Source organism: Schistocerca serialis, chromosome 3, assembly GCF_023864345.2.
Source record: "Schistocerca serialis cubense isolate TAMUIC-IGC-003099 chromosome 3, iqSchSeri2.2, whole genome shotgun sequence".
NCBI classification, from domain to species: Eukaryota; Metazoa; Arthropoda; class Insecta; order Orthoptera; family Acrididae; genus Schistocerca; species Schistocerca serialis.
The window spans coordinates 770,890,664-770,911,155 of NC_064640.1; the positions used below are offsets into that span (position 1 = coordinate 770,890,664).

Genomic DNA, 20,492 nt, shown 5'->3' on the forward strand with positions numbered 1-20,492 from the left:
AATGTAAATAGAGGGTTAAATTAGAGCTTAAAGCTTGTGCGCACTAGTTTACTATTTGCGGGTAATTCAGTTTGTATTCGCTCCATTTCTAGGCGCTTGCCAAAGTTAGCCGGCTTTGGCCGCAGAGAGCCCAACTTTCTGCAATGCTCGCGCTAGAGTGTCGTGTTATCCACGCAGTGTTGTGTGAGTTCTGCACCAACGTATTCGGTTCACTACGGTTTACGGCCTTTTGGTAAGCAGTGGCAAAGTACGTTTGTTCGTGGACGCAGTGCTGTTGGTAAGCAGCGACTGCAGATCACGGTTTGGTGAGATCGCTCCAGTACCACTTAGCAGTACCAGAGAGGAGTTTCACGTTTTGTTTCCTATAGTTTTCAACTGAAAATCTGTTTTACTATGGCTCATTGGTTTAAGCTGATCTTCGAGCAGTAAAACTACGAACACAGTTTTCCTTCAAAGAACCACGTGGCCTTCATCCGAATTTTTTGCACTCTCACGTTTTTTATCAATTTTATCTATTGTGCAGACATTGCTTTTTAAAGAACATTCTGGACTATTCCACTCAGATTGCTCGTCATGAAACCCATCGAACATTTATGGGACATAATCGAAAGGTCAGTTTTTACGCCACGTCCTGCATCGGCAGCATCTACGCGATTATGGTTCGCTATAGAGGCAGCGTGGCTCAGTACTTCTGCAGGGGACTACCAAAGACTTATTGAGGTCATTCGACGTCGAGTTTCTGGGTAAAAGTAGGTCCGAGACGATATTAGGTGTCCCATGACTTACGTCACCTCAGTGTATTAAGACCCATTCTTCTCAGAAACGGGTAGAGGTGTCAAGTTGTAATTTATTTAAAATACTAGGGTCTATGGACCCTTGAAAGTCAAAAACTTTGCCTTGTAAGTCAGTGAAATCAAAAGATTTATATCACATATTTTTATATTCCCAAACTCACTCAGTAAAATATACAGGGTGTTACAAAAAGGTACGGCCAAACTTTCAGGAAACATTCCTCACACACAAAGAAAGAAAGTATGTTATGTGGACATGTGTCGGGAAACGCTTACTTTCCATGTTAGAGCTCATTTTATTACTTCTCTTCTAACTACATTAATCATGGAATGGAAACACACAGCAACAGAACGTACCAGCGTGACTTCAAACACTTTGTTACAGGAAATGTTCAAAATGTCCTCTGTTAGCGAGGATACATGCATCCACCCTCCGTCGCATGGAATCCCTGATGCGCTGATGCAGCCGTGGAGAATGGCGTATTGTATCACAGCCGTCCACAATACGAGCACGAAAGAGTCTCTACATTTGGTACCGGGCTTGCGTAGACAAGAGCTTTCAAATGCCCCCATAAATGAAAGTCAAGAGGGTTGAGGTCAGGAGAGCTTGGAGGCCATGGAATTGGTCCGCCTCTACCAATCCATCGGCACCGAATCTGTTGTTGAGAAGCGTACGAACACTTCAACTGAAATGTGCGGGAGCTCCATCGAGCATGAACCACATGTCGTGTCGTACTTGTAAAGGCACATGTTCTAGCAGCACAGGTAGAGTATCCCGTATGAAATCATGATAAATTGCTCCATTGAGCGTAGGTGGAAGCGTAGGTGACGAAACTAAAATGAGCTCTAACATGGTAATTAAGCGTTTCCGGACACATGTCCACATAACATATTTTCTTTATTTGTGTGTGAGGAATGTTTCCTGAAAGTTTGGCCGTACCTTTTTGTAACACTCTGTATAGATGAATTACGAGGGACAGTCAAATGAAAACCGAACACCTTCTACAACCGGACCATGGAATGGTTCCATTCAAAAATAATCGCCACATGCGTTAATGCTTTTATTCCACTGGGAGACGAGGCGATCATTTCCTGTTTCTTAGAACAGTTGACGGATCCACAACCGCATCCAGTCTTGCACTTCCACGTCCGACTGAAACCGACGTCCACGGATGTCTTTCTTCAGGTCGCCAACGATGTGAAAACTACAGAGTGATAGATATGTGCGGTACCGATGATGCTGCAGTGTTTCCCAACCAAATCGCTGAAGTGTAGTCTTCTTCCGATTGGCAGTGTGGGGGCGGGCATTACCGGGCCTCAGGATGCTTCCCCAAGACAGCATCTCCGGGAGATTTGACTTAATGGCACTTCGCAGTTCGTTTTTTCGTAGCGCTGCGCACTGATTGTGGTGCCACGCTCGACCAGAGGGTCCCTACGATCGAAGAATAAGGTCTTAATTTGACCTTCCTAAAACTTGTGTGAACAGTTATGGTATTTCATCAAATTTCGGGCATGCAGCCGCGCAAATAAAATTTACTCCACTGGTATTTCGGCCGCGTATTGTCCGTCCATCCTCAGAGTGAGTCACAAGACTGACGATAAGATGTCAAGCGCGGCTATAGAAAAAGACGGCTGCCTCCCCTTTTTGGATGTTGTCGTTGGCCGGCCGAAGTGGTCGTGCGGTTAAAGGCGCTGCAGTCTGGAACCGCAAGACCGCTACGGTCGCAGGTTCAAATCCTGCCTCGGGCATGGATGTTTGTGATGTCCTTAGGTTAGTTAGGTTTCACTAGTTCTAGGTTCTAGGGGACTCATGACCTCAGCAGTTGAGTCCCATAGTGCTCAGAGCCATTTGTTGTCGTTGGTCTTAAAGTTGATGGCACATTAGGACATTGCTGTATATAGGAAACCAACACATACAGATCTATATCTACATGCCAATAGCTGGCATCACCCTTCACAGACCATAGGTGACCTTAAGACCTTAGTGCATAGGGGGCATTGTATATCTGATAAAGATAATGTGCAAGAAGAGCTCACAGACCTCAAGAGCATTTTTAAAGCGAATGGATTTTTTCCGCAACCTATTCGTAGAGCATTCAATGTAAAACGTAGACTGCAGGTATGTGATGGGGAAGAAGATAGTAATTCTAGATCTACATCTACATCCATACTCCGCAAGCCACCTGACGGTGCGTGGGGGAGGGTATTTTGAGTACCTCTATCGGTTCTCCCTTCTATTCCATTCTGGTATTGTTCATGGAAAGAAAGATTTTCTGTATGCCTCTATGTGGGCTCTAATCTCTCTGATTTTATCCTCATGGTCTCTTCGCGAGATATACGTAGGAGGGAGCAATATACTGCTTGACTCCTCGGTGAAGGTATGTTCTCGAAACTTCAACAAAAGCCCGTACCGAGCTACTGAGCGTCTCTCCTGCAGAGTCTTCCACTGGAGTTTATCTATCATCTCCGTAATGCTCTCGCGATTACTAAATGATCTTGTAACTAAGCGCGCTGCTCTCCGTTGGATCTTCTCTGTCTCGTCTATCAACCCTATCTGGTACGGATCCCACACCAGTGAGCAGTAATCAAGCAGTGGGCGAACAAGTGTACTGTAACCTACTTCCTTTGTTTTCGGATTGCATTTCCTTAGGATTCTTCCAATGAATCTCAGCCTGGCATCTGCTTTACCGACGATTAATTTTATACGGTCATTCCATTTTAAATCACTCCTAATGCCTACTCCCAAATAATTTATGGAATTAACTGCTTACAGTTGCTGACCTGCTATATTGTAGCTAAATGATAAAGGATCTTTCTTTCTATGTATTCGCAGCACATTACACTTGTCTACATTGAGATTCAATTGCCATTCCTTGCACCATGCGTCAATTCGTTGCAGATCCTCCTGCATTTCAGTACAATTTTCCATTGTTACAACCTCTCGATATACTACAGCATCATCCGCAAAAAGCCTCAGTGAACTTCCGATGTCATCCACAAGGTCATTTATATATATATTGTGAATAGCAACGGTCCTACGACACTCCCCTGCGGCACACCTGAAATCACTCTTACTTCGGAAGAATTCTCTCCATTGAGAATGACATGCTACGTTCTGTTATCTAGGAACTCTTCAATGCAATCACACAACTGGTCTGATAGTCCATATGCTCTTACTTTGTTCATTAAACGACTGTGGGGAACTGATTCCTTGCAATCCGAAAACAAAGGAAGTAGGTTACAGTACACTTGATTCCTTCAGATCAAGTGCGTTTTTGCCCTGTGTGGGTGCTTTTTCCTCAAAGATAGGCCGTATTCTTGAGAAACAGTGTGTTACGATGATCTTCTGCCCCCCTACCTCCCTTGAAGATTGCTCTGTAAAGGACTATTTACTTCTCCGTAAAGCGGGTGTGTATCAGATTCCTTGTGGAAATTGTGAGAAGTCATACATAGGTCAAACAACATGCACCGTTCATGAGAGATGCGTGGACCATCGAAGATATACACGCTTATCACAGCCAGAAAGTCAGCTGGGGCCGGACATTGTATACTCGTAGATATAAGGCATTCCATGAATTACAGTGATGTGAAGATTTTAACATCCACCTCTTCCTCTTGGGATTCTGTCTTCAAAGGAAGCTGTAGAGATTAGATTAGCTAATAATTTAATAAATAGACATAATGGTTTTAATTTGGACAAAGGATGGAATCCGGATGTTGGAGTAATTAAACTCCAGGTAAGTCGTCATGGTGTTACCGCCGCCGAACATAGATCGATAAGCGAATCGAATGTCTTAACGCCTTCGCCACCGGCCGGGGTGGCCAAGCGGTTAAAGGCGCTACAGTCTGGAACCGCGTGACCGCTACGGTCGCAGGTTCGAATCCTGTTCTAGGGGACTGATGACCTTAGAAGTTAAGTCCCATAGTGCTCAGAGCCATTTTTTAACGCCTTCGCCACAGGCGGCGCATGTGTAAGCGTATTTCTTTGACGCCGACCAGCGTCTGTGACCCGCATGCGCAGTACCGCCGTGATGGAGCATATAAGACCGCGATTGGCATCTTGTCGTCAGCCTACCACAACATTGGTACAGATACAAGGTGCCTCGAGCCATTATTGCACCCCCACAGGACCATCAAAGATGATGCTATCTTCAGTTATTCTGTGTAATTACTGTCCATCACTCGTACGACTACCGAACCAACACCCCTAAAGGACTCAAGGATCCACAGAGAGCCCAAGCCCCTTTGCAAGCGAATACAGAATAAAGTGAAACCATTTTTCACACCTTGCCACTCCAGAACAAAAATATCGCCAAAGGCGATCACTCTTTGGACACAATATGCAAAAAAAAAAAAAAAAAAAAAAAAATCTTGTCGTCAGTCTTGTGACTCACTCTGAGGATGTCCGGACGATACGCGGCCGAAGTACCAATGGAGGAAATTTTATTTGAACGACTGCATGCCCGGAATTTAATTGACTATTCATTACGCCGCGAGAAACTGAAAAAGCTTTGGATATTTAGGGTGAGATAGATGTTGGATGTTTCTCCTCTTGGCTTTGCCTCTTGCCCTCGAGCTGTCGGAATGTTGTAGGACGTAATCACCCTGTTGCACAAGAATGCCCGATCCCACAGTGCCAATCGGACGAAGGCTAAGCTTCAGCAGTTTGGGTGGGAAACACTGCAATATCCTCCGTACAGCTCGCAAATTTCTCCATGCGATTTTCGTATCTCTGGCGGTCTGAAGACAGACATGCGTGGACGTAGGTTTCACTCCAAGGAAGTGCAAGAGTGGATGTGGTTGTGGATCCGTCAACGGTCGACTGCATTCCACACAATAGGAATTGATCGTCTCGTCTTGTCTCCCAGTGGGATAAATGTCTTAATGCGTGTCTGTACCCGGCTTTCATTTGACTGCCCCTAATATCTATATACAGGGTGATTCTAATTAAAGTTCAACTTTCAAAATGCTGTTGAAATAACACCACTGGTCAGAATGATATCAAATTGAAACGGAATGTTATCGGCGGAATGGGAAAATGTATGGCAGAAGAAAAAAATTGTGTGACAATTGATCAATAGATGGCGCTGTATGTTCCAGAATACGTAAATGAAAACACCTGTCATGCGCACGACCCACTGAAGTTGGTACAAACACGCCGGGTAAACGGCTTTTCCTCCTTTCGCGTCTGCGACGTTCACCATGACTGTCTCAATGCAAGATCGCGCTCTGCTTGTAAAGCTGTATTACAGGAATGTTGACTGTGCACACGTCGCTCTGCAGAAGTTCCGAACACTGAAGGGTTTGAAAAAAGGCGTTGGTTCGATGACTGCCGTTGGTCTGGAGAGAATGGTTCGCAAATTCGAAAAGACAGGTTCTTTTGGTGTGCAACCTGGTAGAGGGAGGAAACGAATTGATTCGACGTCAGTGAAAGCAGTGGCCACAGCAATGGAGGAGGAGACGAGAGGGGGTGTGCAAACGTATAGTGGGCGGAGAATTGCCCGAACATGGGACATACCCGTTATCAAGGTGCGTAAAATCTTACGAAACATCCTTCTTTGCTAAATTCAAATGGCTCTGAGCACTATGGGTCTCAACTGCTGAGGTCATTAGTCCCCTAGAACTTAGAACTAGTTAAACCTAACTAACCTAAGGACATCACACACATCCATGCCCGAGGCAGGATTCAAGCCTGCGAATCCTTCTTTGCTGTCCATTCAAAATTACCCATGTGCACGAATTGCTTCCTGTTGACCTGCCAGCAAGAGAGACCTTTGCTTTAGAATTTCTTGCTCGCATGGAAGTGGACAATGATTAGCCGTGAAAGATTTTTGTGATCAGACGAAGCCCACTTCCATCTGACAGGATATGTCAATACAAAGAATTTTCGAATATGGGAAACGGAAAATCCACACGAAAATCAACCAGTACCACTTCATCCTCAAAAGATCACTGTGTGGTGCGGGTTTACGGCATCATTTATCATAGGGCAATATTTTTTGGAAGAGACAGGTGCTTCCGGTCCTGTACCGTCACTGGTAAGGGCTATGAGTGTCTTTTGCGCAACCACGTCATTCCAGCTCTCCAACAGCGTGGATGCGTGGACGGGATCATTTTTGTGCAAGATGGCGCAACTCTGCGCATTGAAAATCCAGTTAAGCAGCTGCAGAAGCACCATTTCGGAAATGCTAGAATTATCAGCCGCCATTTCCCTACAGCCTGGTCGTCGCGATCGCCTGATCTTAACCCGTGTGACTTCTGGCTGTGGGGCTATCTGAAAGACGTTGTGCTGAGTGTTCCGCTTGCAGACTTAGCTGCACTCAAGGCATGCATTGCGCAACACATTCTGAACTTGTCCCCGGAAACACTTCGATCACTTGTAGATCATGCTGTTTCTCGATTTCAACTTGTAGCAGACAGAATATTGAATATGTTTGGCGCCAGTCACACTGAAATTAATAATCCGATTTGATTTTGATTGTGCTTTTTATGCGGTTTTTGGCCTAAGGACAATGGAAAACCGATGTGATTGATGCTTTTTATGGGGTTTTTGGATTCAGGAAAATTGAAAACCGATGTGATTGATGGTTTTATTGCTTTTTTTGCCTCATGACAATTAAAAACAGACGTGAGAGATGAATGTATGCGTTTCTTGGCCTCAGGACAGTTAAAAACCGATTTTTCCCATCCGAAGTTATATGACATTGCCGTGGTGGATGGGCTTATGTAACTAACAGTATCACACCTGTACACCCATTCACGCTGAGTAGCAGAGTTTGTTTAACGTCGAACGTCCACCTTAGGCATTGTCAAGTGTAGTCGACCACTATCTGTTGCTGCACTTTGTAAGTATTTGTTTTTCTGCCATACGTTTTCCCCCTTCTCCGATAATATACCGTTGCAATTCGGCGTAAATCTGACCAGTGGTTTGAAAGTTTAACTTTAATTATGATCACCCTGTACATAATTGCGTTTATACGGAACCCTCAGAGCGCGATTCCTACTCTCACATGTCACACGAAACTAAATTTTACTCGAATCTAACACTCCAATGGCTCACACCAACCTGGTAGATACAGTTCTTTGTTTAGCGGAATCGAAAGAATTCGAATATTATCAGTAAACCCTGAAATTTTTATTTCTTCTTCCTGAAAACTAATTCATTTTCCAAATTTCTTATTCTTTTCCATTACTGCTTTTTCCGTGTGCAAAGTAAAGAACATAGAGGACAGGCTGCAACCCTGTCTCAAGTTATTTTAGTTCTTTCAGGTCCGACTCATATAGCAGCACCCTGACATCAGTACAATTTATAGACAGCCTGTAAATTATATCCCGATAACTTGAAAATTTCGAAGTACTTACATGACTGGAGATCTTGAAGTTGCTGGAACTCTGCAGGGGAGAGTTTCTCCCACTGCAGGTCCTTCTCCTTCCGACTCATATAGAGCCTTCAACGCCACGCGACCGCTCTGAAACAAATAACAAAAATTATTATCGTTTGCCTCCCTCACAGACGTTCATAAAATGTTAATTATAGCCTGGAAGAAAATAAAGTTACGCAATTGCAGGTGTTGAGTATGTAGTGCTGCCCCCTCTGTGTTTCGGCCAGCCCATTTACTTGTATGTTTCGCAGACCAGGTACGGGTCCTGCTTCACACAGGTTATTTGTAAACAGAAGAGGCAAGGTGCTGTGTACAGTGAAGCCGCCAGCAGTCCCCACAGCGTCCAGGAGTGCCAGTGTCACAATTGACAGCAATCGACGCTGCAGTCTGTGAGGTAACGGACGAGTTGTGGCGCCCTGGAAATATTCTGTGTTCGGAGTTGGCGTGGCCGCACGGGCCCTTAGCAGGCGCGGGCCGCTAGGCAGGCCGACCACGTGGTGCTGGAAGTTGGCCGTAGCAACAGGGGTCCAGCCCGAGCACATGGCTGCCAATTCCATAGTGACGCAGTGTCGAGGAAAGAGACTTGTATGCCGGGACTGCCAAAGATGGCGCACTTTGTGAAACCATCGTGGCAGACATTTCACAGCTCATGTATTGAATAATAATAGCCAGAGGAATCATGATACGTTAAAAAGACACATAAACGTTACCATTATTTGCATGACGATTCTGATGGTGTAATCAGATTTTCAATATCTTTATTACTTTAAAGTCTAGTATCTGACTGTAAATTATACAATTAAGACCCAGCAATGAATTTCCAAAATCTAAACGTTTCATGCGAATGCGCCGATCGTCGTGTCTTTAGAAAGCTATTAGTGTGAACTTAAATTGGTATAAATTACAGGCATGTAACTTGAATAGTACACGAGTTATTTGAGGTCAAAGTGACCGATTACTATCGATCACGTCAGGCCATAAGTACTCCACAGTTACACGAAAAAACGGTAGCAGCATGCTTATACAGGGTGGCGCACGAAATGTGTTACCAATTGTTCTTTCACAATTTACGACGCACATTAGATATCCCGCTGGGATCTCTACAGCAATACCAGCAGAGCTTGGAAAAACAAATGAGTTAGGAAATGAGGTGTAATTCATGATACTGCCGCTAGGAGACTAGTAAGCAGCAGGCCGGCCGCGGTGGTCTAGCGGTTCTAGGCGCTCAGTCCGGAACCGCGCAACTGCTACGGTCGCAGGTTCGAATCCTGCCTCGGGCATGGATGTGTGTGATGTCCTTAGGTTAGTTAGGTTTAAGTAGTTCTAAGTTCTAGGGGACTGATGACCATAGATGTTAAGTCCCATAGTGCTCAGAGCCATTTGAACTAGTAAGCAGCAATGGCTGACAATGGAAGACTGACGACACAGCAACGATCGGCAGTTGTGTTACTTTTTCATGAAACGAGAAGCCTTGTTGTGACTCAGAGGCGTTTTCGACAACAGTTTAACACACGATAGGTCCCTTGCAAGAAGATCATCCACAGGTTGTACGATAAATTTGTACAGGAAGGAACAGTATTGGAAGCGAAGCGACCTCGGCCTAAGCCTGTTTGTTCGCCGGAGAATATTGAAGCGGTACGAGTTGCTGTACAGAGAAGTCCCGGGAAATCGTGTAAAAAGGCAGCAGTGCAACTGGGAATATCCAGACGTTCCGTTGAACGCATTCTTAAAAGTGACCTCCATATGTGCCAATACAAGATGACCTGTGCACAGAAGCCTGCTGAAGAACACAAGCAGCAGAGACCTCTGTTTGCTCAGTGGGCAGAGGATAGGGAAGAAACTCTCAACAACGTTTGGTTTTCAGACGAGGCGCATTTTCATTTAGACAGTGTGGTTAACAAACAAAATGTACTCTTTTGGGCCACTGAAAACCCACAAGTGATTCATGAACATTATGCTCCGAGGATTACAGCGTGGGCAGCAATTTCCAGTTAAGGACTTATTGGATCCTTTTTCTTTGAAGAAACTGTGAACAGCGAGCGTTATTTGAGCATGCTTCGCAATAGCTTCATTCCACAGCTTCTTGCTACTGCCTTGCCCTTCAACACGCAGTGGTTCATGCATGATGGAGCAAGGCCACATACTGCAAATACTGTGTTCGAGTTTCTAAACGAGCATTTCGACATGCGGATCATTTCACTCAGGTTTCCAGGTCGTTTCAATGACGGACAAAATTGCTCCCCCCCCCCCCCCCCCCCCAATAGTCCAGACTTTTTTCTTTGGGGGTACCTAAAGGAAAAAATTTTCCCGAAACGTGCACGTGATTTAATGGAGCTCAGAAGACTTATTCCTCAAGCTTGCAGTGAAATTACGGAAGACATGTGCCGTAGGGTAATCACTAACTTCAGTGTTCGTTTGAAGGAAGTTAGGAAACGAAATGGTGGACATATTGAGGATGTGCTGAGTTAGAACAAATCTCCATGGACAGCTCTTCATTGTAGTATATGTTCCTTTCAGATTGTATTGACAATAAAGTGTATATTCAAAAACAAAATGGTAACACATTTCGTGCGCCACCCTGTATTATTTAATTTCAAGTTATTTAAATGTAAATCCAGTATTTCGAATGTGTTTCATTATGTTTGTGAATGTGTGTTGTCTTGAAGACGTGATGGGAGCGCTCTATCCAATCATAGCCCTCGTGAATGGGGGGGACTGGATGGAAGTGGGAGAAGAGTACGGGAGAGGACACGGGGGAGGCTGGGACAGTACAGCGCGAGGGACGCACAGTCGCGAGAGAGACTGCGAGTGTCGAACGGTTTGCACGTGGTTGCGAGAGATAGAAATACTTCGGAGTGCAGACTTGTGAGATTTCAAGGTTTCTACAGTGAAAACGTAGTATGCGTTTAGAAGTGAATATCTCGCGAGCTATGTTGTCATTCGTAACTAATTACGTGCAGTAGGAATCTATTGTATTCTTGTTATTCAACTTATATTTTATTTAATTGCTGGACCATCGACACCATTAAGTGTTTTACAGAAATATACCACATTCTCAAAAGTACTTCTACTATCGTACTCATCATTTAAAGTCGTTAAGATATACCTGCAGATTTTATTTATTGCAATCGTTTATTTATAAATTTCTATGTTACATTCGCGATTGCCGAGTGATAGGAACCTTCGACCATTCGATTCATGTGTATATTCATATTGTATATTGCAGACGCAGCAGTATTTGGCTTGTAATGCGGCAACTACATATCCCCGCCCCTAGGCAACGAAACCAGCCAAAACTTTTAATATTTCAACTCTGAGTCTGACAAGGGGAGGCCGCCAATTGTGAAATTCAGACTCGATTCATACTGCGCATAATAAAAGCTCATGGCCAGAGGTGTAATGTGGCAAAGCACCGAGATGCACTTCTCAGCCATTGTCGAGAAAATCGACAGTTAAAAGAAACCGTTGCGGTGAAATACTCTCGACGATTAGTAATTTTCTCCACCGTCGTGGCGCAGCGGTAAGCGCTCGGGTTAGTCATCCGAAGGTCGCCGGATCGAATCTCGCGCCATGCAATTTTTTTTATTATTAGTTTTTGTAATTCAAATATATATATATATATATATATATATATATATATATATATATATATATATATATATATATATATATACAGGGTTATTACAAATGATTGAAGTGATTTCACAGCTCTGCAATAACTTTATTATTTGAGATATTTTCACAATGCTTTGCACACACATACAAAAACTCAAAAAGTTTATTTAGGCATTCACAAATGTTCGATATGTGCCCCTTTAGTGATTCGGCAGACATCAAGCCGATAATCAAGTTCCTCCCACACTCGGCGCAGCATGCTCCATCAATGAATTCGAAAGCATCGTTGATGCGAGCTCGCAGTTCTGGCACGTTTCTTGGTAGAGGAGGTTTAAACATAACCCCACAGAAAGAAATCGCATGAGGTTAAGTCGGGAGAGCGTGGAGGCCATGACATGAATTGCTGGTCATGATCTCCACCACGACCGATCCATCGGTTTTCCAATCTCATGTTTAAGAAATGCCGAACATCATGATGGAAGTGCGGTGGAGCACCATCCTGTTGAAAGATGAAGTCGGCGCTGTCGGTCTCCAGTTGTGGCAGGAGCCAATTTTCCAGCATGTCCAGATACACGTGTCCTGTAACCTTTTTTTCGCAGAAGAAAAAGGGGCCGTAAACTTTAAACCGTGAGATTGCACAAAACACGTTAACTTTTGGTGAATTGCGAATTTGCTGCACGAATGCGTGAGGATTTTCTACCGCCCAGATTCGCACATTGTGTCTGTTCACTTCACCATTAAGAAAAAATGTTGCTTCATCACCGAAAACAAGTTTCGCACTGAACGCATCCTCTTCCATGAGCTGTTGCCACCGCGTCGAAAATTCAAAGCGTTTGACATTGTCATCGGGTGTCAGGGCTTGTAGCAATTGTAAACGGTAAGGCTTCTGCTTTAGCCTTTTCCGTAAGATTTTCCAAACCGTCGGCTGTGGTACGTTTAGCTCCCTGCTTGCTTTATTCGTCGACTTCCATGGGCTACGCTTCAAACTTGCCCGCACGCGTTCAACCGTTTCTTCGCTCACTGCAGGCCGACCCGTTGATTTCCCCTTACAGAGGCATCCAGAAGCTTTAAACTGCGCATACCATCGCCGAATGGAGTTAGCAGTTGGTGGATCTTTGTTGAACTTCGTCGTGAAGTGTCGTTGCACTGTTATGACTGACTGATGTGAGTGCATTTCAAGCACGACATACACTTTCTCGGCTCCTGTCGCCATTTTGTCTCACTGCGCTCTCGAGCGCTCTGGCGGCAGAAACCTGAAGTGCGGCTTCAGCCGAACAAAACTTTATGAGTTTTTTTACGCATTTGTAGTGTGTCGTGACCATATGTCAATGAATGGAGCTACAGTGAATTTATGAAATCGCTTCAATCATTTGTAATAGCCCTATATATATATATATATATATATATATATATATATATATATATATATATATAAAGTATTAATGAATTGCTTATGCATGTTGGTGAAGGCGGATCGCTCTCCAATTGTACCGCCTCCATTTTTCCGTTTTTTTTAACAGGGTGTACCAAAGCTTTCACGTCCGCACTGATTTTCGACAATGTTATAAGTTGCGCTAGGGACCGCATCTACCTTCTTCCGAAGTTAGCAGGCAACTACGCTGTTATGCGGCGGCTCGTTTCGGCCCATTCAACATCAGTCATTCAAGTGTAACGAGCGAGTAACGGAGTTTATATTTCATACCTGCTACAGCAAATTTGTGTTCGTGGGGTCTCTATTCTAATCCGAACGTTTGACTTACGCTATACGTATTCGTTTCGGAATATCGTTTCTACGACTTCCGTTAACTATGCGTGGTTAACATTATGAAGACAATTAATAACATTTGTGAAATACAACTTTGTTTGCGGAAAACATAATGATGTTCGAAGTCGCCAGTTTTTCCACGACAAACGACTTTCAACAACTTATTATATGCATAATTGTTGCAACTGATTGCCGGAATTTCGCAATTGGCGGCCTCCCATTGTGAGGGTTTGTAGTTGAGTGCCACACCAACATCATTTCATGCATTACTGTTTGAAAGCCCGCAAGCCCGAGGCATTAATTTACGTCTGCACGGTCCGTCATCTAGTGATGCCTCAGTTGTACCCTTCCGCAGACGTGTAAGTATGCCGGCATTCTGCCCGCGGAGAGCCATTTATGTCTCGAGCTCCCAACAGCTAACAGCGGTCTACTGGTGCCACTTCAGTGCCCACCAAGGGGCGCCCTCGTCTGAACCACCCCGAGGGTAGCGCTTCACAGTATTCGTTGTGACTGCGCACAAGTCCTTTGCCTCGTGGAACCTTGTCGTTATGGCACCTTGCTACTCACCAGCTGACTGCCTCGGGCCCCGTGTCACTTTGAAGTATAGTGCAGCATTCAGTAAAAGTTATTTGACCTGCCATAATAATGTGTAACTTTCATTTTGAAGAACCCTCGTGTTGTACACTGATAAGCCAAAACATTATGCTCACCCTCATGGTGCGGGAACAGAAGCGTGTAAGAGGAGAAGGCAGCGACGGGGTATCACCCTAGCGAAGATGTGGGCTGCAAATGGGGAAATCCATTGAGATAAGCGACTTTGACAGTGGGCAGATTATTATTATTACGACGAGCCTGTGAACGAGTACCTCGGAAACGGCGAAGCTGGTCGAATGTTCACGTGCTACTGTCGTGAGCATCTACAGAAATACACTCCCGGAAATTGAAATAAGAACACCGTGAATTCATTGTCCCAGGAAGGGGAAACTTTATTGACACATTCCTGGGGTCAGATACATCACATGATCACACTGACAGAACCACAGGCACATAGACACAGGCAACAGAGCATGCACAATGTCGGCACTAGTACAGTGTATATCCACCTTTCGCAGCAATGCAGGCTGCTATTCTCCCATGGAGACGATCGTAGAGATGCTGGATGTAGTCCTGTGGAACGGCTTGCCATGCCATTTCCACCTGGCGCCTCAGTTGGACCAGCGTTCGTGCTGGACGTGCAGACCGCGTGAGACGACGCTTCATCCAGTCCCAAACATGCTCAATGGGGGACAGATCCGGAGATCTTGCTGGCCAGGGTAGTTGACTTACACCTTCTAGAGCACGTTGGGTGGCACGGGATACATGCGGACGTGCATTGTCCTGTTGGAACAGCAAGTTCCCTTGCCGGTCTAGGAATGGTAGAACGATGGGTTCGATGACGGTTTGGATGTACCGTGCACTATTCAGTGTCCCCTCGACGATCACCAGTGGTGTACGGCCAGTGTAGGAGATCGCTCCCCACACCATGATGCCGGGTGTTGGCCCTTTGTGCCTCGGTCGTATGCAGTCCTGATTGTGGCGCTCACCTGCACGGCGCCAAACACGCATACGACCATCATTGGCACCAAGGCAGAAGCGACTCTCATCGCTGAAGACGACACGTCTCCATTCGTCCCTCCATTCACGCCTGTCGCGACACCACTGGAGGCGGGCTGCACGATGTTGGCGTGTGAGCGGAAGACGGCCTAACGGTGTGCGGGACCGTAGCCCAGCTTCATGGAGACGGTTGCAAATGGTCCTCGCCGATACCCCAGGAGCAACAGTGTCCCTAATTTGCTGGGAAGTGGCGGTGCGGTCCCCTACGGCACTGCGTAGGATCCTACGGTCTTGGCGTGCATCCGTGCGTCGCTGCGGTCCGGTCCCAGGTCGACGGGCACGTGCACCTTCCGCCGACCACTGGCGACAACATCGATGTACTGTGGAGACCTCACGCTCCACGTGTTGAGCAATTCGGCGGTACGTCCACCCGGCCTCCCGCATGCCCACTATACGCCCTCGCTCAAAGTCCGTCAACTGCACATACGGTTCACGTCCACGCTGTCGCGGCATGCTACCAGTGTTAAAGACTGCGATGGAGCTCCGTATGCCACGGCAAACTGGCTGACACTGACGGCGGCGGTGCACAAATGCTGCGCAGCTAGCGCCATTCGACGGCCAACACCGCGGTTCCTGGTGTGTCCGCTGTGCCGTGCGTGTGATCATTGCTTGTACAGCCCTCTCGCAGTGTCCGGAGCAAGTATGGTGGGTCTGACACACCGGTGTCAATGTGTTCTTTTTTCCATTTCCAGGAGTGTAAGTAGGACAGTGAAACTACCACTAGGCGCTAAATGGTTGGAAGTCCACGATTCTTCAGAGGACGTGGGATTCGGAAGCTTGTCTAGTCTGTAAAGTAGGGTACATGGTGATCTGCGGCATCTCTGCCGAAAGAGCAAAATGGTGGTGCACACTCAAGTGTTTCGGAGCACAACGTTCGTCGTACATCATTGAACATGGTGCTCCACAGCAGACCACCCCCATGTGTTCACATGTTAAGCCAGCGACATCCTGAGTTACGATTTCAGTAGGCACAGGACCATCGGGATTTGACCTTCGACCTTCGGGTGTATCACATTTTTGCTACACTAGGTCGCTGGTCGTCACGACGAACTCTGTTATCAAGGTGAACGGTGGCTTGAAACGTGCAGCGCGCCATGGGCGCAGGCTGGTGGGAGCAGTATTATGATATGGGAGGCATTCGCCTGCGCTTGCGTGGGACCTGTGGTGGTAATCGAAGTCACGCTGGCAGCTGCGAACCACCTGCATCCGTTCATGCTTGATGTCTTCCCCGACGGCGATGTCATCTTTCAGCAGTATAATTGTCCGTGGCTCGGAGCCAGAACCGTGCTACAGTGGTTTGTGAAGCGTTATAGAGAACTCACGTTAATGTCTCGGTGACAAAATTCGCCTGATGTAAATCCTTTGGATCCCATCTGGTTCGCTATCGGGTGCCATCACAGTGTACGTAAATCAGCGGCCCGTTATTTACGTGAATTACAATGACCTGTGTGTAGACATCTAATGCCACATGCCTTCAGAAACCTAGCACCACGCTGCGGTATTCATGATGCGCAGAATCGTGATGTATTTAGTTCCAAAGGCGGACAAACAAGCTATTAAGCAGGTGGCCGTAATGTTTTGGCTCATCAGTGTATGATAATTCATCTTGCGGAAAAGATGATATAACTGGATAGATAATGAAATGGAAAATGTGGAGGTTTGCAGCTGCATAAAAGGAAATTAAATTGTAACTATTATTTTATGCGAACATTAAAAAGGGAGTAGTTTAAGAAATTGAGCATTATATTACTTGGTAGCCACTGCTTTTATGCTCACTTAAGAACGCGGAAGATAGTCATAAACCAGTTGCCATGAAAAGGAGCTATTTCTTATCAGGGAGGCACGCAAAGCCACTATCTCCGAGTCTTACGCTCCGACACGCAAGGCTAATTCGCCCCTAATGAGCTCACTACCATCTTATAGCCAGGCGCCTCAATGGTCTCGCTTTACTTGTAAAGGAAGCACCATAGCCGCCTCCTAGTGAAACTACGAACTTGATTTGGAATGAAAGCAGTTTGTGCGTTCCTAAGTTTCTATTTGCCACCTATTTTTAACGCCACACAATGCAGCGCATTTTCATCAGTGTTGGTGGAAAACACTCAGGAACACTGAAAATAGCACAACAATAGGGGAGAATCGGATCGAAATGAAGTTGATATATAATGATACAGATGAGAGATTCACTTGATACCATCCCAAAATCAAGACAAATAAATAGACTGAGGACAAGTAGACAAATACAGTGCAACATCAGTAACGCGTTGGCCCACCTTTTGGCGCAATACATGCCGCAATCTAGTCCGGCCTCAAGTTGATTAGACATCTGATGATGTCCTGACGCAGAGTGATTCACACATTGAACATCCATCTCCAAATCATGTACAGTGTGACACGGCGGCTTCTGGCGTTTCGGTTGATACCACGCATGCTCTATAGGGGACAAGTGTGAGGAGCAGTTCGCCCATGAAGAGTCTGAAGATAACATAGTAAGTTTGGAGAAACATGAGCTTTATGCGGACGAGCATTATCTTGCTAGAAAATTGCCCATGGTTGACCATGTGGGAAAGGTCCGACATGGGGTTGAAGAATATCATCAACATAACGTCGGCCCATTAAGGTATCACGCAAAAGCGAGGCCGCCACACGACAGAGAGAGATTGTAAAAAGAAGGTTGTAGTTACAACACTTTCACTTTTTGCGATGTTCTCTGAAATTTTGTCAACGTATGGTATGATTCATCAAGTTTTTAAATACAGACTCTTTCCTGCTGGCCAGAACAGTATGATTTTACGCATCTTTTTCAGTAGAATATTATCAATTAGTCAAAATCTTTATTCAACAGCAAAAGCAAACTGCAATGTTTGGCACGTTGTGGTGTGTACAAAGTCACATGTAAGCTCTCTGGATACGTATATATTGGCCAGAGTCTCAGAAGTGTGGCAGGTAGTTATCCGAACGCGAGGGGGGGGGGGGGGGGGGGGGGGGAGAGAGAGAGAGAGAGAGAGAGAGAGAGAGAGAGAGAGAGAGAGAGAGAGAGAGAGAGAGAGACAGATTCAACTTTTGCAAAACATCTCTTAAAAGAAACCACCTACCTCACGCAGGTTGTGAAGTTTTAAAAACTGTTGATAAAAGCAGACAGATCACCCTATTGGCGGTAAGTGAAGTCAACAAACACATGGCGCAGAATGAAAGTTTACCATTACACGAACAAACTGAGTTTCCTGTTACCCCTACCTTAAATTAAGTTTCAGTTATACAACTATTAGATTACAATTATAAACTGCGATTTATTTTTTATCTTCCGTTAAATGTGAGGATATCGACAAAAAACTTTATTTTTCATTTTTAGAGAAATGTAACAATTTCTGAGTGAGATGAAATAGTAATACATTCCTTTATAAACGCCTTTCATGTCACCAGTTTTTGTTAGTTTTCGTGTCTTCTGTATAAGGATTATCCGCGTAATCGCACATCATGTAATCTCCGTTTACGACCTGCAGTTGAAAACTGACGATGTAATAAGAAGCCAAAAGCCAGTTCGTGATAAAATAACAGAACATAAGTAAACTGTTTGCTGTTTAATATTGTGTCTGTTATACTTTCGTTTCGGCTAGCCTGACCAAGTACGAATATACAAGCGAGTGTCTGAATTCGTCGTACTCTTGCTTTGACGCCCACCCATAAAGTGTGTCAACGACAGAGCAATTGTGTACACGTGCTTAAACAATACTTAAAGTTGTCCTAAGAGGTCTATTTGCTTCCCTTTAGTTTTGTATGAGGAACTGTGAGGCTGTCCTGGGTGTTGTTTAGTGTGCATCTCGTCTGGTAAGTATGATTAGCTGCTATGAATTTGTCGTTGTGTTAAAGGGTAAAAGTTTCGTTGTGCTTATTGTAGAGTGTCTGCAGAGCACTTCTTACTTTCCGTATGATGAAACGAGGAAAACTCATACATTTTATTTTAATTCGTATACTTCATTATGTTCTGCTAGGGGGTGTTTGTGTTTATTGTGTGAGGCAGGTGGTAATCAGATTTATAGCTTCCAGGAAGGACTGTTTTGCCTACATTTCCATAGATAAGTACTCAGATTTAAATGTCGCTCCAACTATGTTGGGTATGCCTCTGTGAATCTGTTCTTTGTCTGTTGTCTATTTTCCAGCGTCTTTACGGAAAATTTTAGATTGAGTTCTGTTGGGCAAACAGATAATTGTTTTTCTCGAGTACAAATTATTAACTGTATTTGCTTTCATTAGCTTTCATAGTGTTAATTTTGTGTGTGTGTGTGTGTGTGTGTGTGTGTGTGTGTGTGTGTGTGTGTGTGTGTGTGCGTGTGTGTGTGCGTGTGTGTGTGCGTGTGTGTGTGTGTTGTACACTGCACAGTCACATGAATGTGACCATTTGTGAAAAGCCTGATTAACCACCTTTCCAGCGCGGACAGCTCAGAGACGTGCAGGAAGAGAACAGTGAGGTTCTGAAAAGTACCAACAGGGATGTGGAGTCGTGTTGACTATGGTGCAGTGGTCAGCTGCGCAAGGTTTCTCGATTGTGGATCCATGGCATGAGGAGCCCGATCGAGGTGGTCCAACAGATTCTAGAATTTATTTAAATTCGGGGAGTTTGGTGGCCAGGGGAGTACAGTAAACTCATCCTGGTGCTCTTCGCATGTACACTGGAGCTGTATGACACGTTGTATTGTGCTGGTTGTAGACGCCATCATACCGAGGAAAAACAATCCGCGAGTAGGAGTGGACGGGTCCTCAAGGATAGATGCACCTTTGTGTTGATCTATTGTGACTTCAGTAATGACGAGATCGACCAGGGAATGCCACGAGCCGGCCGGTGTGGCCGAGCGGTTCTAGGCGCTTCAGTCTGGAACCGCGCGACCGCTACGGTCGCACGTTCGAATCCTGACTCGGGCATGGATGAGTGTGATGTCCTTAGGTTAGTTAGGTTTAAGTAGTTCTAAGTTCTAGGGGACTGATGACCTCAGAGGTTAATTCCCATAGTGCTCAGAGCCATTTGAACCATTTGATTTCAGCGTCCCACCGACCCCTTTTATATACCCTCCAATGCTAGTGCTGCTACCTGCCGTCTATGGGCGGTTATCGCACGTTGAAACTGAACATAGGCGTTGGTCACATGAATGTGGATGGACCGTGTATTATAATGGTAAAACTTGTGCCTTCCTTTGTATGGACCTTGAGATACGGTCAAAGTAAATTACTTTTCCTATGTATTTGCAGGTAAACACAGATGAGTAGTTAGTGGAGAAGCAAGTAATGCTTTCT

General features: G+C 45.2%; 1 protein-coding gene across 1 annotated transcript in view; it reads right to left on the minus strand.

The window, feature by feature from the left end:
* The window catches only part of LOC126471217 (diacylglycerol kinase gamma-like), a 446,798-nt gene that overhangs the window by 338,565 nt on the left and 87,741 nt on the right, over nucleotides 1–20,492 (minus strand). Inside the window, exon 2 of the mRNA XM_050099340.1 lies at nucleotides 8,154–8,260. Within this exon, the coding sequence (XP_049955297.1) occupies nucleotides 8,154–8,232 (79 nt within the window). The 5' untranslated portion in view covers nucleotides 8,233–8,260. The remainder of the gene's footprint in view (nucleotides 1–8,153; nucleotides 8,261–20,492) is intronic.